The sequence below is a fragment of the Scyliorhinus torazame genome, chromosome 10, assembly GCF_047496885.1.
Source record: "Scyliorhinus torazame isolate Kashiwa2021f chromosome 10, sScyTor2.1, whole genome shotgun sequence".
Taxonomy (NCBI): Eukaryota; Metazoa; Chordata; class Chondrichthyes; order Carcharhiniformes; family Scyliorhinidae; genus Scyliorhinus; species Scyliorhinus torazame.
In genome coordinates, this window is record NC_092716.1 from 65,443,024 (window position 1) to 65,467,312 (window position 24,289).

Below are 24,289 nucleotides of genomic sequence, written 5' to 3' on the forward strand. Positions count from 1 at the left end.
TTTTAAAAGAGGACTTTTCAGAGCCAAGAAGGCTGGGTGTGTAGTTGTTGTTTTCGGTTTCCTAGGCCAATGCTTGGTGGTTTCTCGTTTTTTATTCCTTTTAGTTTTCACAGTGGTTTGATACAATTGAACATTCCAGAAGCCATTAAAAAGCCACCCAAACTGCTGTGATTCTTAAGACAAATGTAGGCCAGAAAGGCAAGGACAACGGACGTCCTTCCCTGAATGATATTAATGACAATGAACAATGGTTTCAATTTATTAATTACATTTATTAATTAAATCAAAATTCCCACCAAGTGCCATGGTGAGATTTGAACCCATTACTACTCCAGTGACATTACCATTATGCCCAACCATCTTCAGTTGCTTCATCAATGACCTTCTTTCCAACATAAAGTCAGATGTGGGAATGTTTGCTGATGATTGCACAATGTTCAGCACCATTCACAACTCCTCAGACACTGAAGCAGTCCATGTGCAAATGCAGCAAGACCTGGGCAATATCCAGGTTTGGGTTGACAGTGGCAAGTAACATTTGCGCCACATGAGTGCCAGGCAATGACCATCTCCAATACGGGAGAATCAAACAGTAGCTGCTTGACATTCAATAGCATTATCACTGAATCCCACACGATCAACATCCTGGGGGTTACCATTGACCACAAACTAAACTGGACTAGCCATATTAATCCTGTGGTTACAAGAGTAGGTCAAAGGTCAGAAATCTTGCGGCAAGTAACTCACCTCCCGATTCCCCAAAGCCTGTCCACCATCTACAAGGCACAAGTCAAGAGTGTGATGGAATACTCTCCACTTGCCTGGATGAGTGCAGGTCCAACAACACTCAAGAGGCTCAACACCATCCAGGACAAAGCAGCTCGCTCAATTGGCATCCCTTCCATAAGCATTCACACTCTCCACCACCGACGAACAGTGGCAGCTGTGTGTGCCACCTGCAAGATACACTGCAGGAACTCACCAAGGTTCCTTAGGCAACACCTTCCGAACCCCCGTCCACTACCATCTAGAAGGGCAAGTGCAGCAGATACCTGGGAACCCCACCACCTGGAGGTTCCCCTCCAAGTCACTCACCATCCTGACTTGGAAATATATCGCCGTTCTTTCACTGTCACTGAGACACAATCCTGGCACTTCCTCCCTAACAGCACAGTGGGTGTACCTACACCACATGGACTGCAGCAGTTCAAGAAGGCAGCTCACCACCACCTTCTCAGGGGCAATTAAGGATGGGCAACAAATGCTGGCCTAGTCAGTCTTGTAACCTAGTCATCATCCCGTATTAAAAAATCAAATTTTAAAAATGCCACTGCCTCTACTGAGCACCAGCCATATCACTTTTGCATGACATTGTTTTCCCATTTCAGAGCACTAGTTTTATGAGGTGATGTTATTTTTTACTGATTTACACTGATTTACTTAATTTATTTCAGATGCATCCTCGCCTTCCAAGTGACATATTTACTTCTACTTCTTCCCCACCTACAATACTGGTGATAAATGCAACCTTTGTTTCATGGATTCCCAGTTCGAGGTCAAACTTTCCAACACATCAGGGTTAAAATTCATTTTCAATTCTGCAGTTTAATCACCATCTACCCCTTGTGTCCTCAGAAAAATAAGCAGAAGGATGCATGTGTAAACGAATAATTTCTTGCTAGCAATTGATGAAAACAATTTACTTTAGTTAGTTGCAAGTTGTTAATTTTTAAAAATGGAACACAATTTTCCTCTGCTTCAGGAATGAAACTCTGGAGGGAAACAGGAGTTTCCTCACGAGTCTCTGCAATGAACAAGAATATGATGGTGACTCTGTGTAAGAAATGAGCATGATGGGGCAATGTCCTCATAAACAAGATCACAGTAGCAAGTTTCTGAGTGTGTCCTGATAAAGCAGTAGAAAATAGAGCATTATATGTGTGAATACATCACTGAGAGAAACACTAAACGTCACAGAGATAATGCAAAAAACACAAGCAGCTGCCCCAATAGCCTGGTGGGTAGACGTCGTAGCATTGAGCCAGAAAGACATATTTAATTCTTGGTCTGTCATGCATTAGTTATTTCAGCGATGTTAGAGTGCCATAATTGTCTCTGGCAACTTGGACCTTTTGCTAGGATAGGAGGAGAAAGTTCTGTGGTTCCCAGTCCTGAGTGCTATTCAGTGACTCCAGCTGACAAATGTAAATATGTAGATGTCAGGTACCAATTGCATTGGACTCAGCTCTATAATCTTCGACAGTTAAATAGCCTGCTGTCAATCTTGGTCTAGGCTCACACATGAAGATCAGATGCTTTCTCAAGGTAGTAGAGAGCTCCTGACAGGTGAAACCATAACCCAGGAAACCTCAAGGGTTTCAGTAAAAGGGAAGAGAAAAAGAGACAAAATGTATATAACAGTGTGCCAAAGCATCATCAGAAACTGAGTGATTGAAAGAAGAATAGCACAGGTGGGGCATCGTGAAGTAAGGCACTGTATCCGAAGGAAAGACTGCAGGAAATGAGAGTATCCCTGTGAGAAAGAGCAGCATTGTATGGAAGCCCATGGGAGATAAAAGTGCTCTAGCTCAGCAGTGCAGATTATGATAGTCAGGCACTATAGGAAATGAGAGCATTGCAATTAGTGGCTACAGGAAGCAGGCACAGTAAATCACCTTGGTAATTAGAGCATTGCACAGACTTGTATCTACATTAGCCATGTGCCATCTTCCCATCACATCTCTTCTGATAAGTTTGTGAAGCCTGCAGGTTTTTCTGCCCAAACATTATCTCACCTATAATGCTGGGAGCTTACATGAATGTCTGCACCTTCATTCTCCATCAGGTCCGTGTGTCAAAGCTAATTGACTTCATATCCATTGTCTAACGCCATGATCACCATGTACCCTGTACACAGGTTCTGCCCCTCTGACATGAGCTTCTTTCCTGCTCCCTTCATTCCACCATTCGTTCAGTTAACTTTACATTGAACTCAAGAGTTCAATTAATTGATTGGAGGGGCATAAACAAAAACAATAAACACAACAAGAGGGTGACCTGTTGGCCTTGTTTCTTATTTCAGCAGCCATTTTCATGTCATCAAAAGTATTTGATGAATCTGGATTATTGGACAAATTAACCCCAAAAGGTCCACACCACAATTTAAATCAGGGGCTGGATTCTCCAAAAATGGGGCAATGTCCCCACGACAGCGTACAAACTTAATCCAGATTCATCAAATACTTTTGATGACATGAAAATGGCTGCTGAAATAAGAAACAAGGCCAACAGGTCACCCTCTTGTTGTGTTTATTGTTTTTGTTTATGCCCCTCCAATCAATTAATTGAACTCTTGAGTTCAATGTAAAGTTAACTGAACGAATGGTGGAATGAAGGGAGCAGGAAAGAAGCTCATGACAGAGTTTTACTCTGGAGATTCCTTAAAAATATTAGCAGCTATTCACCTATCTGCAGGAAGCTGGCAGGGCCCCGGAGTGCTTCTCACAGCTTCAGCTTCGGATACGGGCCCCTGCACTTCCCGTTCCGAGTCCGCGCATGTGCATGGCGCAAGCGGCCGCACCGAATGCGATGGCGGACTCAGCCGGCGGACTTGGACGTGAAAAGAAGGTCCCAACGATCAGCCCTGCGCCGCTACATATAACACGCCCGATCACGCCCCAGCCGCCCATAAAGCCCCCCCAGTACTTGATCACCTGCCACCACCAGGGCGGCCGTGGACTGAGTCCGCAGCTGCCACCCGAGGTTCCCGACCGGCCAGACGTGGTTAGAACCACGTCATCGGGAACTCGCGCAGTTTTACCCGGAGAATCGCTGGGGGGGGTCTCTATCAATGGCCCTCCAGCCACGCCGCGTAATCCGTGCAGGGACCGGAGAATCGCGGGAGCGGCACCGGCTACGATTCCCCCGTGAATATTGATTCTCCGACCCCCGGTCAAACGCGATTTCTCTGCGGGGCTGCGGAGAATCCCGCCCCTGATGTCTCCACCTGAAATGAAAAATGAAATGAAAATTGCTTATTGTCACAAATAGGCTTCAAATGAAGTTACTGTGAAAAGCCCCAAGTCACCACATTCCGGAGCCTGTTCGGGGAGGCTGGTACGGGAATTGAACCGTGCTGCTGGCCTGCCTTGGTCTGCTTTAAAAGCCAGCGATTCAGCCCTGTGTGCTAAACAAGCCCTTGTCTCTGTACATTTCTGGGGCAGTTCATTTATAACTCCATCTGTTCAATGTCAAACTAAAGAATACCACAGTAGTACTGCATCCCAGCTGGAGGAAGGAGTGGGACTGGTTGGGGGATGTTGATCTGGGTTTTGGGAGGGGGGAGGGAAGGGAATGTTGGGCTGGGGGGGTTGATTGTTTGGTTGGAGTTGGGATGTTGGGTTGGGTTTTGTGGGGGGGGGGGGGGGGTGACGTTCGGTTGAGGTTGTAGGGACTGTTGGGTTGGATTTTGAGGAGGGGGATGATTTCGGTTGTGGGAGATGTTGGGGTTTGGGGGGGGATATTGGGAGGTAGTTGGGGGATGTTGATCTGGGGTTTGGGGGGAGGGACGAGGGGATGTTGGGTTGGATTTTGAGGGGGGATGATGTTCGGTTGGGGTGGGATGATGTTTGGTTGCGGTTGTGGGGAATGTTGGGTTGGATTTTGAGGAGGAGGATGATGTTCGGTTGTGGCGGATGTTGGGGTTTGGGGGGGGGGTGCAGATGTTGGGATGTGGTTGGGGGGATGTTGGGTTGCTGTTTGTGGCAAGTGATGTTGGTTTGGATTTTCAGGGGGTGAAGTTGGGCTGGAGTTTGTGGGGTTTGTTGGGTTGAGGTTGATGTTAGGTGGTGGTTTGTGGGAGGCGGATGGTGGGTTAGGAAGGTGAGGTGGGAGTTGCAGTTGGAGGATTTTTGTCTTTAAAAAATCAAGAATGGCCTAAGATTGCAACAGCAGGATGGAAGACCAGTAGGCAAGTTGGAAAAGACAAGAGAGCCGAGTTGCTTTAATGAATGGGTTGTCTATGATTTTGTACCACTTTTACAGCTTTTCCTGAAATAAACATTTTTAGTGAGACCAGTGTTCAAACCCTTCAGGATGAAATGTAGCAAAAAAAGAAACTGCAGCATACACATTGAACAAAAATAACTTGTGCCACATGGTGGGGCTGGTAATCGTACTCTGTCTCATACCTCTAGACTAATGCTAGCAGAAGTTCAATGAGCTGATAAGTGCAAGTCATATAGTGTACTGGTCAGGCTTTGCTCTTCCTTGCCACCAATAGTTAACTCAAATTAATAGCTGTACATGTAATACTTCACACAGCAATGTGGCAAAAAGTGCACAAAGTCAATGTCTTCAAAAGTTCCCATCTCATTGCAGCAATTACTTGCATGTAGAACTCCACATCTTCTGCCTCCACCTTAGCAAGGCAATGGTGCCAGATCTATTACATCATCTATTTGGTGCCTCGGAAACACCACATAAATGGTATTCCTCACACAATTCTCTCAATCTTATCACTGGAGAAACCCATACATAGGGTAGAATTTTCTCATTTGTCAGTGTTAGGCTCTGACTGAAAACAGGTGCATATTTCTCCAGACGTGCAGCCAAGACCTTGAGCCGCTTTGACAAAACAAATTTGAGGATGTGGTTTACGCCACCAGTCTGCCCTGATAGATAGGGGCGTCATCTTTAAACGGCGCCCAGATCAGAACTGAGGTGAAACTCCCTCCTCCACCCCACAAAGATATCAAGGACCCTTCTCCTTGGCACAAACATCGGGGGCATTCCATCACCGCCACAGCACAATTATCACAGGCTCTCCCCCCACCCAACAACCACCACGGCAGTATCGCCGCTGCTTCCCCCTCAATGCCAGGTAACCCCCTCACTGCCTGCTCCACCCATAACAGTCATGTCCACCCATTCAAAGGACTTGACTCTCTCATCATCACTCCCAACCACATTATGGGAAGCTCCCCCCTCCAAATTGGACCACCCAGAAGGCCCGCCCCAGCACTGCCCCAGGTACAGGCTGGCACTGCCAGTTTTACAGCACCAACCTGTGCCATGGGCATGCCCCTCCCCCACCGGGCTATACTTACCATGGCACATCCGCCAGGATACCCTAAACTGCTTCCAGGCTTCATAAAGTTGCTGTGAACCTCGTCAAAGTTAAGTGAGGGGGATTATGTGATGGGTAGGCCTTTTAATCAATTGCAGATTCATTAAAATGTATTCAAGTAAGGTTTCTGCCCTTAAGGGTGGGAGCCCTGTTACGCCATGGGCGGGGTGGGCGTAGAAAAGCGGGAAACGAGATCTCGCTGACGAGAATCTAATTTCCCGACTCTTGGGAGATGTTGGGCCCGCCTCACCACTTACACAGGCAACCAACGTGGGCTTAAAGTCACTCGCATTATATCTGCAAGATGCAGAGGACTGGAGGAGACAATTCAGGCATCAGAGATGCACTGTATTCCTTCCCCACCATCCAGTGGTGTTATGGTCTCAATAGAGATGGGTAAATTTTAAAAAGAAATTCAAACTCCCAGTTATTAACTGAAAGGATTGTGCCAAAAGGTTTAATGTTTTTCCATAAACATTTGCCATTCACCAATTTCATAAACACTTATTCCTTTAAATCCAAAAATCTCAATAGAACACTTTATGTTCTGCTTTTATTTCCACCCAAGAGATCCCTGATACTTTACAGGATTTTGAGAATTCTTTCAGTTTTCCCAAGACCAAGCCAAGGTGTCCCACAGCTGTCTGCAATTCGCTTTGATTCTTCCCAGTGTTCCCACCTTTCTCCAAGGGGCGAAATTCCTTGAGGTCCTTCCACTAATATTCGGCTAGCCAGCACCCCAACTCTCCCCCAACTTTCCTTCCAACACTTCAGGTTCGTGGACACCACAGCTCAAGGGTGGGCCTCACTGGTGACTCCACAACAGAAAACACCCTTAGTTTCTGATCGCCTCTATCATGAGTCTGCTGATCCTGGCAGATTTTCTCAAAGCTGCTTCCAAGCTCCAACTGTTTGCTTTTGTGAGAAATCTCACAGTTAAACGCAAGCCCCAAACATCTCCTGCAATCCATTTCCACGGAAACGTGCACATCTGGGAGGAGAGAGATTTCAACTAATTATCTCCAATTACAAAACCCACCCTTTGACCTGAGAAATATATGGATACTTTAAGGCCTCCCCTTGTTTACTAGCTGCTATCCAAATGCTCTTTGATGGGGGAAATATTTATATTTAAATATCTATATTTCTAATGCGGACAACAACCGTACCAGACTCACTGGTTCCATTATGAAGTTAAGAGAGCACCACGTATTGTTTATTGTTTTCCCATTTCCAACTTTGACCTTATTAAATAAAATAGGCAACCCTGTGAATAGTAATCTTTAGGTCTGTTCACCAGCTTCTCACCAGTTGTTTTCATTCATCTTGCAGTTCAAAATTTCAATGCCCAAACTAAAAGTTATATTCCCCAAAGTTCAGGGACCATGAATTTATATTGTAACACAAGCCTTAGAGCTGATGGAGAGGCTCACTTATGACCAAAGGAAATTATGAAATCGGTGAGGCGTGAGGTTGCGCAGACTTAAGATCGAGAGATGCAGACAGTAGAATGCAAACTGTGGACTCCAATGTCACACCTCCGTATTTTAATAAATCCTAATGACATCCATGAGGCTCCAATTCACCAATGGAAACTACAGTGCAAATCATAACGGGGCAGAACCAGGCCCTGCCCAGAACTCACATTCAAAAAGCCTTACATGCTCATTTTACAACACAAGCTCACTCAAATTGGCGGGTAATTCAGGACCATTACTTAAGACGTTCATATTAAATGTCTTAAATGTGACCCAAACTGCTACAAACATATGAATACTTCTTAAAATACATCAATGAGAATGTAAAACCTTTCTTAGTAGTGAGAAACAAAACAAGCATAAAATTTCAAAATCAGAAAAAGGCAAAGTGTTTATTAATAAACTTGACTTAAGATGACCGGTACATATTTAAAATGTAAGCCCCTCCAGCTCCAAGTAACACATTTTCAATCATTCTTGCTTCTAAAATTAGAACAAGAAACAGAGGATGGCTGACACCACACTCAAAGAAAAGTATGGTCGGGTTCCCCATTCAATACAAAGGCAGTCTTGTACTCCTGGTCAGCCTGGGAGAAAGTTCCATTCCATTTAAATAGCTCTCAATAGTGATTCAGCTCCTCAGGTTATATCGGTTTCATTTGGAAAGTAAATGAACCCAATGTACCAAACCACTAACATGCTTTATGATTCCTCGGGAGGTACAAAAATGAATCCTTTCTGAAGAAAGGATATATATGAATGAACGTATAGATTGAGAAACAGTGCAATGGGAAGCAGTGGAAATTAAATCCACACAAGTGAGCTGACTTGATAGCTCAACAGGAAATAAGCAGAAATATAATTCCTATCCTACCCCAATCATATACCATACTCTATATTTTTGGAATACCAAATTTAATTTGGATTGGATTGGATTTGTTTATTGTTACGTGTACCGAGGTACAGTGAAATGTATTTTTCTGTGAGCAGCTCAACAGATTATTAAGTACATGAGAAGAAAATGGAATAAAAGAAAATACATAATAGGGCAACACAACATTTGTAATTGCATTTAATGCGGCTGGTACGGGGAGGCCAAAGTGTCAGAAAGAGTAAAAGGATTTTTCATCTCCTAAATAAGTTAACAGTATTGTGAGAAACTGTTAGATGAAGGGATTAACAGATCGGAGAGTGTGCATGCATGTTAAGAGAATAGACACACGCGAGAATTAAACTAACGTACAGACACAGCACAGAAATTAGTGTTTGATTCAGAGAGGAGAGAGTCTTAACTGCAGCTGCCAGAGTGGGGTCATGATATTTCAAGATCAGCATCGCTTGAGTGATGTTACATTTATATTTCAGTACCATTACCAGGGTCATTTCTAACTTTAGTAACAGCACTATACTATAAATGAGCCAGAACTAGTGCTTCTGGCAGCACCCGTCTCAGCTTTTCTATGCACTGTCAGGAGCAAACATAAAAGGCTCCTGCCACCGGATATGCATGTGATATTGGCATGTTTCTGACTGCAACTATGTTAACCTCTGCGGATCTTCACTTAAAGTCCCTGGCCACAAAGCAAAATTGCAGTTCGGACTTTGCAAGAATGGCACATGTGCAGCTGTTTTTGTTGGCACTTGTTCTCTGAACTCTACCACACATTCTAAATGAGATAGGCTGTCCGACATCAAGTGAAGGATTACACTGCCACATACTTATAATTGGCAGCTCAACAATATGAACCATCTGTGGCTTTTGTAAGGAGTGAGAGTGAGGCCTGGAATTTGCAGTAGGAATAATGGTGAGGTTGTCAGCACTCACGGTTGCTACTGTATAAAATGGACAGCGCATGCACAGTTAAAGTGTGGAAATTTGTAACTTGCCGTTAGGGATGCGCTGTTCCCACAATAGCTGTGTTGTTGCAGTCTTCACTGATATAATCATAAGAAATCATTGATTTGCCACGAACTTCAACCATTTATACATCATTCCACCTATTAAAAGCTAATGAAAACGTTAATAACTTCTGATGGAACGAGAGTTGAGTTTTTAACGACACGTTAGGTCACAATTATTGCTGAACAGCAGCTCTGGTCTGAGAAACTAATTTTACATACGTTGAGTTTCATTCCCGCAGAATATTTTAAAATTGCGGAATTTTCATAAAGTATTTTTCTTTAGGGCAGCACGGTGGCGCAGTGGTTAGCACAGCTGCCTCACGGCGCTGAGGTCCCAGGTTCGATCCTGGCTCTGGATCACTGTCAGTGTGGAGTTTGCACAGTCTCCCCGTGTCTGCGTGGGTTTCGCCCCCACAACCCAAAAATGTGCAGAGTAGGTGGATTGGACACGCTAAATTGCCCCTTAATTGGAAAAAATAATTGGGTACTCCAAATTTATTTTTTTTTTTAAAGTATTTATCTTTAAATGTTTGGCCTGATATTTGTTTCTGACTTAGCCTCCTGTCTATGTCACAATCTTCATTTAACTTTCTGCACAATAGTTTATATGTGATTTATCTCTTTCCTTCCTGGCTTCGTTGTCTGTGAGAATTCTTCAATCCGATAAGCTAATCAGCATTCCAGTTGTCTGCCCTGTTGCCAGAGGCACCAATCCCCTGTAGATGGCACAAATTGAAACTGAGGTCTGAGAAGCGGAAATCTATGCTCTGTGACTGAAAAACCTCTGTGGTCAGTTTTCTTAGAGGTCAGGGGCTACTGCTGTTCCTTCGCCCCTGACCACACAATGTGAACCATACAGATCCTCGCCATGGATACAGAGGGCATTTATTCCCTTGCCTTCAAGACCAAATAAATATTTCTTTCTCTGTAGCTGTGGTATAAAATGCATATCCACAAAAGCTGAGAAACAAAACCACTGCCAGATGGACCTATTAACTCAGCGCTGTAGTTCCTCACCAGAGCTGTTTCACAACCAAAGTAAACAGCAGAGATTTCTAGTGATCCTCTTGTTTATTCATGATGTAACTGTGAGGCTACATTAGGAGCGTGAAGGCTTCTCTGACTTGGTTCTATATTATGATGTGTTACCTCACTTAAAGCAATCATCAACATCAATGCGAAAAACAAAAAAATACTTTACATACTTACAAACTCAAATCAACTTTGTATGAAGTGCCCATATGAGGGTGTTCAATTTACTGGAATTGCAATCATTTTAACGGTGTTTAAGGCTGATCATTATGCAATTACTTTTTTGCCACAATCTTTCAAAATTCACCATTAAAATGGGACCCAGATCTTTTCATTTACCGAAAATGTTGCTGGTGCTATCTTTGTCTATAGACCGAGTACAAAATAACATATACATGGTCAGCAACTTGCGCATTAAAGTAGTGGTAAGCAAAATATTTATTTCTACACCTTTATAAGCAGCTCATCTGAATGGCAGCAATGATTTGCAAATAAAATGTCTTTCAAACATGCATCACATCTCGTAATGATGCAAGTTTCCAGATGCTGGTCAAGAATTAGGAAAATTAATCAGAAGCTTCATCTCTTCTTAAGCATGGCCCAGCCTCATCAGTTGCCCAATACGCCTTGAGTCAGTTTGCAGTCTGTTATTCCATCTTGTGGGCCCACTTCATATCATCAGTCCTTGGCTTGTGTCCACTTAGATTGGTTACGAGATACTCAAAGTTCCGCCAAAATCCAATCTTCTCCAGGAGGTAATTCAGCCATCCTGAGCACAACAAGGAATATTTACAGACATCAGATTGTACAGTCCCGTAAACATCACAAACCTTTAGACCTTCTTTGTAGCCACATTTCAGTGTCCTGGACAAACTAGCTTATTTTTCTTCATACATGCCTGTTCTGTTGCTTTACAAACTTTTATGCCAGTCTACAATGAGGTAGGTCACTTATAATCATAAATGAATATATCCAATTAGTGCAAGAATAAGGGTTCTAGTAATCAACCACCCTGGAGTATCGTAGAATATCACAATCACATTTTAAATTGCATTTCAACATACTACAGCTCAACAAAAGATACATGTAAAACAAATGGGCATTTAAAATGCAGAAACTGAAAACAGTATTTCAAGATTACCTCAAATCCCTGATTGATCCCGGTGCAGCCAATTTTTCTTGTTTTCTGCAGGTTCTGTTTTATTCAGGTCTATTTGTTACTACTGACAGTAGGTTATTAATAATTCGATGTGGAGAGTGTTGCTTACGGAGAACTGAGAACATATCATTCCTGAGAGAGAAGAGGGCTGTTAGGCCAGATTCTCCCTTGAAACAGATGCTCTCCCTTGTGGATTGTTTGTAAATACACTCATCGTTGGTGTCCTACAAAACAACTCATCATTTTTTTTCCAATGGTTGATAGTGAACCTGGCTTCCTCAGCAAGGAGGATGTTTGGGTACTGCTGGGTTTAAAACAAGGGCCTGGCTTTCTCATACCAGTTTGAAACAATACTACAACCATGACAACTCAGTCCTGAATGAGATGATTGGCTATGACCAGTTTTGTACTTTTGACTGGTTGTGTGGTGCTGTTGTGCAGAACGTATACACAAAGCCTCACCTTTGCAATTCATTATGTTAGACCAAAATTGCCTTGTCCTTCAAATCTGATTTTGTAACTTGTCCAGATCAAGGCCTGTAAGGTAAAGTCAGCATAGTCCCAGATGACCATAGGCTGCTTTCCCCTTTGAGGGGGAGGGCTGACCGGGGGTTTAACTAGAGGGTCACAGTACCTCAGACGAGAGGGGAGTTTGAGAAGGTGGAGCCTTCATGAATAACTTCAGCCGATACTGGAATTGATCCCGTGCTGCTGGCCTTGCTTTGCATCACAAACCAGCTATCTAGACAAGTTAGCTAAACCGGCCCCAAACTGTAATCCAGGTTGTTTTACAGCATCACTCGTGTCAGCCACTTCTAATTGCAAACAGAACGGAATTCTGCAATGCTCCATCTAGCTTGGATAATGAAAGGTTATGTCACACAGGGAGATGATAAGTGACCGATCCTGTTATGGAGCATTTTATCTCAGGTGGGAACTAGGCCACACTGCTATTCACGTTGAGGACAAAAGTGATCCCTTTTCATTTGACTGCAGTCCTCGGGCAGGTAACTACTTTTGAATTTCCACCAACTAATTATAAAGATATTGACAACACCTACATTTGCCCACTAATATTTCACAGCTAGGTACGAATACAAAAAAAAATAAGAGTAAGTGTTTATATTAGCAAGACGGTTGACTTTTGGGCAAGATTACCTTTATAAATTAAATGCTCAACTGTCAAAGTGATCGTAAGCAAAATACTGAATACAGGGAATGTAACCAAGGCTTGATATTTTAATTAAACATGTTCTAGTTCAAGGATAAACGTTTGAGGTAGTTTGTTGGCAGCACAATTTTCTGTCACTATTCTTGGGTTCCGAAGCAGTATTTACAATTCTGACCTGTGGTAATGCAGAAGTAGGTTTCGTGGGGGGCAACATGATGGATTCGGTGATGCTTTCTGGGCAAGATGATGTGAAAGTCCTGCAACATGGTGACCCAACGAGGCAGACCGAAGTACGTGTGCGACCATTTGTGAATCTGATTGGTCATTGTCACAAATATGCCTAAACAGAACACATAAGAGTTCCAGGCATAAGCTTCATAGACAGCTTCTGCAAAAAGGAAAACAAAGAAGGAATCAAATGAAACTCCATCTTACAGCAATCAAACTACCACTCAAGTACTTGCCAATATGGAAAAATTTAATTCTGGCTAATAATTCTTTGGGGAAAAAATTAAATGCTAACCCTTTCCATCATCTTTCATGGGTTATGCACGAGCTACAAATCTAGCTTCTACGTTTTATGAATGTCAATGGGGTTATGTTGTGATGAGAAATGGGGCAGAATCACATGGTCCAGTAAAACCTTGTGTGGTAGTCACCACTGTTGTATTATATTGTATATACTGCACTGTATACGAGGGTATTACAGTAAGGCCCCTGTACTACAGGTACGGGGGTAGATCCCTGCCTGCTGGCTCCGCCCAGTAGGTGGAGTATAAATGTGTGTGCTCTCCGAACTGCAGCCATTTCGGCAGCAGCTGTAGGAGGCCACACATCTCTCTGTAATAAAGCCTCGATTACTCTCTACTCTCGTCGTAATTGATAGTGCTTCATCTTGTTAAACAAAGCTCACAGAATCCCAAAGACAATTTCTAATTTCTGTAGGATTTCACACTAAGGTTATAGAATATGGGAACAATAATTTCAGATTTTACAGAATTGTTAAGCAAGACGAACAGGAAGTGTGCTTTAATCAAATAAAACTCCTGACTGCTACAATCAACATGGACTGGCCTTCATGTTACACCGTGGCAGCAATGTCCACCAGTAACTCCTTTCACTTTCGAAGCATGACTTTCTTTTCCTTTTCTAATTATTCTGTTACCTCCCTCAGAAGTCGGAAGTAGCCTTTTCCTTCTCCTTCGTGTTCACAAATCCAACCTCAGATATTGTTGCATCACAATGGAAAAGACATACGCAAGGTTCCTTTTTAAACATCGCTAAAACAAAATAATCAGGGCTCCTGAAAAATCCTTACTATTCACATTCTTGAAGTTCAGATCCTAAATTCAATTTCCAATGTTATACGCCACACTCTTTGTTCTGTCAGTGAGGTTGAATCTAACAATTCAAAATCTGCTCTTCAACTGAAGATTTCAGGTCACAAATTAAAATTACAGGCGTGAATTAACCATTCACTACTGTTGCGGCAATAAATATTCAGTGCATTTTGCGTTCAATCCATCCAACGGCCGAACATGGTTGCACAACGGAGTGCTTGACTATTACCAGAAGTGATGAATTCCTTTCTCAGCAACAGCACTTTCCCTGTCAGGAGAGCCTGCATGAAGAGAAGAAAGAGGTTGCTGACCTGCACAGTGTTTTGGGATGAAAGCACGGTTTGGTTTCAAAGGCCTACTTCATCAACTCTTTATATGGTTAACCTACTGAGTACTGCACGTCCTTTGCAGCCTTCAAAATTCCCAAATGTTTTTGGCCAGGCAACAGCTGTGAACGAAAGACGCTATCATTTTCTAACATTTTATACTAAAGCACTGAGCTGTAAAAGAAAATCTACAGAAACAAGGAATTTTCAGAATCTAACCAAAATAACATTTTAGGTTGTGACTGGAAAGGCGTCAAAATCCTAATTTGGCATTTAAAGAGTTAAAATATAACTCAACATGGTTCGTATTCTTATTGGAAACTGGAATGGAATGCTTCGGGTTATTTGTTTCTCATTCAAACCTCCAGTTGCCCCAGCAAATATGTGGTTAATACACAGCAATATACAATATTTGAAGTACTTTTAGTCTTCAGGGGAACAAGATTCTGCACTGGGATTCCAACACCTCTGAAACGTCGAGATATTTTGAAGGGATGCACTGAAATAACTATCCTAAAGTATCCTATTCAGTAGACTGGATTGGTAGAAACGTCAACAACTGAAAACATACATGGTCCGATAATAAAGTTTAGCACGCGCTGGGCGAGCTGAAGAGAGATGAAAGAGAGGACAAGATAGATCCACATCATTGTTGAGGAATAAAGTGGCGCTTCTGTAAAAAGCTGTAATTATAGCACAATTGTAAAGCAATATTTAGCAATACTTTTTTTTTGACATTAACATTTCTCAAATTTTACGTTAGAACATGCAGTCCTCAATATTTGTAGAAACAGAAATCACATATCCATTATAACAGCTAGAAGGAACATCGAGTATTAATGGGTTATTAATTCAAGGCCCATTAAGTAAATTTGAGCGTAACCCTACCTTCAAAATTGCACTTTACCGCAGAATATCTGAACATGGAAACTATCAACAAGCTGGGAACATATAAAATGCTCAATACAATAAAAGTAACTTCTTAAAAATAATCAGAATCTGGTAAGAGTTTTAACATATATTTTGGAATATTTAACCAAATAGACTCGCAGTCAATTATCCTCTCTCAGCATCTTCTTGAACAAGTGCCTCACCAACAGCCTCCCATGAGCCGAACATTGATGCCTGGTGGCTATAACATTGATGCCTGGTGCCTATAAGAGTAAATTATCCGTTTATACTGCACATGTTTATCAGACATGAGTTCGCAAGGTTTAACAGACAGATTCCTGGGACAGCGGTACGAGGAGAGATTGAGTTGGTTGGGATTATATTTGCTGGAGTTCAGAAGAATGACAGAAATCTATAAAATTCTTACAGGACTGGACAAGACACTATTCCCAATGGTGGGGTAATCCAGAACCAGGGGTCACAGTCTGGGGCTACGAGGTAGACCGTTAAGGACTGAGATGAAGAGAAATGTCTTCACCCAGAGAGTGATGAACCTGTGGAATTCACTTCCACAGAAAGCACTTGAGGCCAAAATATTGTATGTTTTAAAGAAGGAGTTAAATATAGCACGTGAGGTGATGGGGATCAAAGGATATTTGGGGGGGGGGGCGGAACAGGTAATTGAGATGGATGATCAACCATGATCATAATGAATGGCGGAGCAGGCTCAAAGGGCCGAATAGCCCACTCCTGCTTCTACTTTCTATGTTTCTATATGACAGATCTGACCCAATTCTGTAAAAAGCCTGTGTTTAAAGGAGAGTTACTTTCACATTAACTCTGTTCTCTTCAAATGTCTCCCCTTCAAAAATCTTAAGAATCACCTTTTGGTTTAATCCATGATTGGTAAAGATACTGCATCACGTAAAAATTAATGCTTTATAAATATGAGTAATCATGACAGTAAAAATAACAATCAGTTAAATATAGTGAAAATGGTGGCTTTTTGGGGCTTGACTGAAGAGGAAATTGTTGTAGTGCCACTAGATGGTGCTATAAAAGAACAATTTGAACATTCTTGCAACTTGTGAGAAAGTCAGCTATATATCTAAATAACTGAATAGATGAATAAAGTGATATCGTTTTAATATACTGCTTACCACGGAAGTCAAAATAACAAGATGACAAGCCTGCAACCACTTTTGGTTCTACTGGCATATTACCTGTTGAAGCACATTTACACAGATCAAATAAAAGGGATAATTTTTAATTTAAATATTTAAGCTTAAGTATCTTGTTCACTGCTGGAGTTCACCTCATGGCCATGAGGGTTTGAACAAATATTGGATAGTACGCAAGGTAAACAGCTGTTAGACATTTGCAAGAGGAAAGCGAAGTTAACATCCCCTAACATTAAATAACAACAGACAAAGGGCGGCACAGTGGTTAGCACTGCTGTCTCACAGCTCCAGGGACCCGAGTTCAATTCTAGCCTCGGGTTACTGTCTGTGTGGAGTTTGCATATTTTCCCCGTGTCTGCGTGGATTTCCTCCGGGTGCTCTGGTTTCCTCCCATAGTCCAAAGATGTGCAGGTTAGGTGGGGTTATGGGATAGGGTGGGGAAATGGGCCCAGGTATGGTGCTCTTTCGGATGGCCTCCTTAGCACTGTGGGGATTCTATGAAATCACAGGCTTTTCCCGATACTATATATAAATTGTCTCAATGAGTGTAATGGCACTGTATCAGCACCTAGTCAATGCTACAATACAATTAACATCCATTACCCATTTGTGCAGGATGCATTGGTCAGCATTAGTTTGGACTAAAGTGCAACATTTTATTGAATGTGTCCCCTTTGCATTTTGAATGTAAACCCAAAGTTATTACTAATCTCGAGTGATCTTGTCTGTAACGTGGCTTAGAAATGATGTCCTAACTTTTAAAAATATATATTTTTATTTGGGTTTTCATTTTATAGAATACTCAATAGTGCAAAATAAGACAGAGTTAGACACTGGTACAAACATAAAACCTCAAAACATAGCCTACCCACTCCCACAACCTGAACCCTTCCCTTCTCGCCCCATTTTTACACATTGTTTTCTATTGGTTATTTACATTTGGCTAGTAGCAGTGTAGTAGTAGCAGTAGCTAGTAGCATTAGTGTTTAAACATACAAGAAGCAAGTATAACTAACAAGGGACCAATTGAGAATGTATAGTACAAAATATAGTGCAAACTGGAAGTTAACGTGCTTTGTTGCAAATGCCATGAGAAACTATGTGCAGATTTAAGGTGCCCCTTTTGCTTTAGGCCCCCGATGGTTGGGTTCCTGGCCTCTCTGTTCTACTATTTATATGTGGTTCCCTGGTATTGAAACATACCAGAGACATGCTTGCGGTCCCCCCGGTGTGCCCTTCCTGTTGCTGTTCTGGGCATTCTCCCTTCCCCCGTGCCCTTTTGGTCCCTCTACCCCACTTCCCCCGTGTTCTGGGTTGTGTCTTCTTCTCCCCCTTCTATGATGTCCTAACTTAAAGTTTTTTCATAAACTTGTTTCTCCCCAGAGTCTTCATTAGAGTGCAACATTCTTTTCCCACATGTCCTTCACTTAATTTACTCTCTCCCACTTTAGATATTTCCATGTCACATGTTACTCAACGGCCAATGGATTGGTCCAGCAACCTGATCAAACACCTCCAGCAATCCGATGGGAAAGTGTCCCTGGGCAGTCCAAAGTACTTCCTCCACTCTGTTTCATCTCATCCTCATGGTTTTGTCAAGACTCTAAACTCAGTTTGTGTGGAATCCCAATACAAGCACATTGCTACTCCAATTGTGTACATTGCATCACCGCATCCACCTGGTAATTCATTAATAATACTGGTAAGCCGTGCTTTATTTCTCCATTTTAAGACGTTATGTCAAATATTCCGACTATTTGCGACAACCCCCCAAAGTGCTTCACAGAGTGCTAATTGGAAAAGAAAATGACACCAGGCCAATGGAGGGGATGGCGGGATGGGGGACTAGAAGCTTGATTAAAGAGGTACATTTTTTGGAGTGTGTTAAGCGAGGGAAGTAAAGCGCCAGAAAGGTTTAGGGGGCAATAGCGGGACTTAGGACCTAGACGGTTTAATGCACAGCTACATATTGGTGGGGACAAGGATGTTGAGTGTACACAAAGTCTAGCTTTGGAAGAACATGATGTGGAGATGCCGGCGTTGGAATGGGGTGGGCACCGTAAGAAGTCTTACAACACCAGGTTAAAGTCCAACAGGTTTGTTTCAAATCACTAGCTTTCGGAGCACTGCTCCTTCCTCAGGTGAATGAAGAGGCATGTTCCAGAAACATTGGAGGAAATTCTCTGCCAATGACTGTATGGGTAAGAATGGAAGCAGGTGAGGGTAGTGCCACTGAGCTGGACAGCAGGCATTGAAGGAGTTTGGTGTAGTTGACGGTGTTGAATGCTGCAAAGCGATCATGCTGGATCAACTAGAATTTATTGATGACCATTGTCTTGGAAAACTTGCGCATTATGATATTCAGCACAGTGCTGCATTAGAGCCAACCAAGTTGAGGCATAAGTGCCCTACACAATCTGCCAAGCAAGGGGCACACAGCCATTTCAGTACAGAATACCGTCCTGCATCGTCGCAGGCACAGTACTGCCCGAGAGGCTAGATCACCCCAGCAACATACAATTCAAACAGAGTATGTTGGCATATTTTTTCACTTCCCCATGGCAAAAATGAGTCTTGTAATACATCCTATCTTGCAGCTCACCTGAGGAGAATGAAGATTCACCCTCCAAGGCAAACACATTTGAGTGACAGGCATCCCTCGGAATCAGACTTACATTGTTGTAGTTTGCAGCTGAGCATTAAACCACTGGAGCTATCATCCTGTTTCTGAGTTACTGCATGTCCTAATGAGCACCAGAGGATGCCAGATCCTAGTCAGGAAAGATCGTAGAAGATTCTTCTTCATCTCTTCATTCTCTTCCTGGCTGTCAGCTTGTGCCTTATCCTACGCCATGTCCCACTGACAGTTCATGTCACATCTGACTGTGTTAACTCTACCTAAATCCACCAATCAATAACAAGAATGTCAAAATTGATCAGCTATTTCGTTGGAGTACAAGATGATTCTTGACACGTATTCACATCAGATAGTGAACCTGCATTACATTTTCATACATCCCACTCAACAGTCCAGAGTTGCATCTTTCTCACAGACATTTCCTCTGAGCCCTTGTTTGTTCACAATCTCACACATACAAAATCAGGGGTTGATCCGATCCTGCTCGGCTTGGATGTTTACAGTTATTTTTGAGCATGACACTATTCTACTTCTCCAAACTTGCTGTGTTAATTACATTCTTGACCTTTCTCACAAAACGTTGTACTGTCAGAGTTTGGTCATCAACTGCGACTGCAGCAGACTGCAAATTATAAATACATCCCGCAACTCATTATTGGGGGGGGGGGGGGGGGGGGAGAGGAGGAGAGGGTGGGGGGGGGGGGTCGGGGGGGGGAGGAGAGAGAGAGAGAGACAGAGACAGACAAACAGACAGAAAGCTGAAAAATGTTCCCGTTGTACATACATTTGTTCCACACTGTGCTGAAACACCCTGCACTGAACTGCACAATTTACAAGTAAAACAGAATCAATTTGTAAAGATATTGTTCAGAATTGAAAGGAGAATACATGCACAGTACAGGTTCCCTTTGTTAGTTTATGTGGATTGAAAGAAACATAAAAGAAAACTGAATATACGGTGAATCTGTTTTTTTCACCATGCCATTGTGTACTTGGGTCTTAAATAATTTGATCCAAATGTCTGGAAATAGAGTTGAGATATTGATCAGCCACAAACTAATATAATGGACGAACTGTCGGGGTGGGTGAATAACCCAAATCCATTCCGACGTGTCACTTTTGGATTACAATTATCTGCAAGTTCTTTTGTAAGCGGTTACATTACTCCTTCATCATTTTACCAGATTGTTGTGTAAAAAAGGAATTAGCATATCAGACAGATAAGGTCGGAATTTGGTGCAGCCCAGATTATAATACAAGTATATGTCTTAATCACTACAGATCGTAGCTACCTGGTCACTGTTGGAACATCCTGGCATTTTAAAAAATTGAGTTAGATAGGATGCTTGCGATAATTTATCAGTCAGATGCTTTTTGGTACCCCATTCAATGTGGAGGGAAGAACACAAGATTACCTTAATTTGTCACTGGCTGAATTGAATTCTTCCTCTTAATCAAGCTCATTTTATCCAGTCCCCAGTTGATGCGCATATTTTTTTCCACTCAGGGATTATTTTTTCTAATGATAATGTGGCTTCCCCAAAGACTCCACTGGTTAAGGTAGTAAATGGCTAAGCTAAAAGATCACAGAACTCCCAGATTTGATCTCTAGGCTGTTGGTTAGCTAGTGTCAATCAGGCTGATGGGACCAACTCTGCAATGGGTTCCAACACCCCAAGCTTGGAGAAAAAGGGAAAATGAACAGGCTTGCTACACCAGCTTTGACAAAAAAATAAATCACCCAGACCCGAAACATTAGCTCCATTCTGTCTCCACAGATGCTGCTCAGGCCTGTTGAGAGTGTCCAGCAATTTCTGTTTCCTTTTATCTTGCTGCTCCTGATTGTGTTCCAGCTGGAAAGGTGCATGCAAAGATATGGGGCGCGATTCTCCACTCCCACGCCGGTTGGGAGAATCGCCTGGGCCGCCAAAATTTCCGGGGACGCCGGTCCGACGCCCTCCTGCGATTCTCCCAAGCGGCGGGAACGGCCCGGTCGAGTTTCGCAGGCCGGAGACACCCAAAATGGCGATTCTCCGGCACCCCCGCTATTCTGAGGCCCGGATGGGCCGAGCGGCCAGGCCAAAATGGCGGGTTCCCCCCGGCGCCATCCACACCTGGTCGCTGCAGTTGTGAGCGGTGCATGAACACCTGGGGGGGGGGGGCGGCCTGTGGGGGGGCGAGGGGGGATCCTGCACCGGGCTTTACCTGAAATGTGGGGTGGCCCGCGATCGGTGCCCACCGATCATCGGGCCTCCTCTCTGAAGGAGGACCTCCTTCCTTCCGCGGCCCCGCAAGATCCGTCCCCCATCTTCTTGCGGGGCGGACTTAGAGAGGACGGCAACCACGCATGCGCGGGTTGGCGCCGGCCAACCCGCGCATGCGCGGATGACGCCCGTTATGCGGCGCCGGCCGCGTCATCTATGCGGCGCCGCTTTTATGCGGGCGACAAGGCCTGGCGTGTGTAGATGATGCGGCCCCGATCGTGGCCCATTGTCAGGGCCTGAATCGGTCGGGACCGGGGCCGTTCCGCGCCGTCGTGAACCTCGACGGCGTTCACGACGGCGCGGCCACTTTGGCGTGGGAGTGGAGAATCGCGCCCATGGGGTGAGCAAATTATGTGGTCCCTGTGGTGGAATATCCTGCCGGCACTAACTTCCATAAGAACAGCACGAGAACGATCCAACTCAAAGTTACAATAATTCATATTACGCAGTACTTAGCAGCAGCATCACCCCGACAATTTTGCAAATGAATTATTCCATTCTCCTTTTTTGGCAAAACTGTAAACAAACACTTTGATCACAGAAAATAGCTGTCTTAACACTGTACATTCTCAGCAAATGCTCTGCTGAGACAGCTTTGCTATCAGACAATGTTACAAGCATGCAACTGGTGTTTTAGCAACAACCTATGCATTCTGCTCAAATCAGTGCTCCCCGTAGAGCATTAATCATGGTACTACTCAAATACAGAATTGGAAACAAAAAGAGGACAACGTAAACACAGTTCCCACCAAAAATATCAAGAGTTTTGAACTATAGACGAGTAGATGTCCCTGGGCTGTGTTGATAGTGACTGAGAATACATTACTTTATCCCATATAGCATTCAATTAAACTGCTATGTCTGCTTAATATTCAATAACTGAATGTCAAATCAGATTTTTATTACAGAATATTGTAGATCATGGTATTTTTGATTCAAAGTCAATGGATATATGACTTAAATGAATAAATCACATGGAAATGAGTTAAAGTTAGTTTAGAAACGCAGATAACATAGATGTTGGTATACAGGTAGACATTTGAGGCCTCAAAAAAAACCTCCAAACACAGGGGTCAATGACCAACCGGCTTGGTGGTCGCCACTTTCAAGAATCATCGGTTTCTGACACCAAGTGTGGGCATTGCTTGAACTCCTATGCACCATCACAACACAGCTTGCAATGCCTGCTTGATCCTTTAAGCCCAGTTCTAAAGTGGCAGTAAGTAAAATATGCATTTGTAGGGCAGGATACTGATTCAACTTACGAATGCAAATATCGTATGCCGTGGCTGACAAGGAGTCGACTTATACATCAAGCATATGCAAAAACATGAGTTTTGGGGCAGGAGAAACCAGGTCGACTTATGGGGCGGGATTCTTTGCCTCCTAGCCGCGTGTTTCTGGGTGATGAGAGGCGGCGCACCATTCGCTGACTGCAGGATTCTCTGCTCCCGCCACCGTCAAAGGGAATTCCCATTGAAGCCACCCCACACTGCCTGGGAAACCCACGGGTAGGAGGTGTACTGTTGATGGGTCCAGAGAATCCCGCTGCTAGCAAACGGCCAGACAATTCCTGCCCAGGTCTACTTATCTGCCGTGGTTTACGGTAAGTTGTTCCATATCTTTAAAAAAGATTCAGTGGAAAGTGATAGGGAAAATGTTCCAAAAAGATGGGGGCAAGTATCAAATATTGTACATAGTAGTGGGGGTGTCACTTATGTTGAGATAGTGTTCCTGCGGTTTCAGGACACGAGTCAGGAGGTGACAGACCATTGGAATGTTTGGATCAGTAAACACTGGAGAGGCATTAAGGGTTGCAGGGTCAATTAGTGCGTTTGGAGACATCGGGAGAATCCTGGGTCGTGAGAGCACTGGAAGAGAGGGACAGGAGAATGATAGCAGTGGAATAATGGAGGTGGATTGCTGGAGTAGAGAAAGCAGGGTGGTAGGTGTTGGGAGGATGTGCAATGGTGGGAACGTTACAGATAGTCAGCGAGGGATAGCACTGGGAGATGACAGCAGTGAGTTGGAAGTAGAAATACCCTGGTACTCAGGGTGACAGCATCCTATCACAGGTGAGGATACTTAGATTTTGCCCAGCAGTGACTTGTGGAATTCAATAAATTCACCCTCTTTCAATGCTGCATCCCTGCCCTGTGACCAAGTAGCTTTCCCCCCGCCTGGCCACTGCCAAAAATATTTTTTGCATCCATCACCAGGAACCAGCTTTAAGTATTTTTAAAATCATCGCAGCTAATTTTCACCTTTAACACTTTGGCAGTAAACTTAGCAAGTCAATTGCCCACCCACTATAAAATCCGCCCAATTTCCGTTTCCATTGACACTCATGGCAGAATGAAGATCAGGCGATGTCCTTCCCCATGTGAAATTGAAAATTACCTCAAAGTGTAGATTTTAATGGGGTGGATTTTCTGAATTTACATCAAGAATGAAATTAAAATGGGGCAGTGTATGATTTTAAAACAAACTGAAGCACTCACAGTATCAGAGTTGTCCTCAGTGCCTAACACAATGCAACATTCATTGCTATGCCATCTTTGTGAACAGTTACCAAAGTGTAAACATCCTCTGGGTTTTAGTGTAAAATCCAATCGGCAACACACACACAGGTCGGTTAAAATCGGACTAAAATTGTGATGAATGCACTGGATTTGTGCATCCCTACAGATTCAGCAAAATCTAGCTGTGTTTTAATGCCAATTTGGAAGAAAATATTCTACTAAACTCTTTCCCTTCGGGATTCAAAGAATTCTGATCAA

The 24,289-nt window shown here is 43.3% G+C and overlaps 1 protein-coding gene across 3 annotated transcripts in view; it reads right to left on the minus strand.

Moving 5' to 3' along the window:
• Window positions 1-7,978: 7,978 nt before the first annotated feature.
• The window catches only part of LOC140430615 (plasmanylethanolamine desaturase 1-like), a 182,847-nt gene continuing 166,536 nt past the window's right edge, over window positions 7,979-24,289 (minus strand). For 2 of the 3 annotated variants that reach the window (XM_072518214.1, XM_072518212.1), the window contains 2 exons: window positions 13,045-13,257; window positions 7,979-11,308 (listed from right to left, as the gene is read on the minus strand). In XM_072518214.1, the coding sequence (XP_072374315.1) occupies window positions 11,187-11,308; window positions 13,045-13,257 (335 nt within the window). In that variant the 3' untranslated portion in view covers window positions 7,979-11,186. The remainder of the gene's footprint in view (window positions 11,309-13,044; window positions 13,258-24,289) is intronic. The other variant, XM_072518213.1, reaches the window with a different exon arrangement.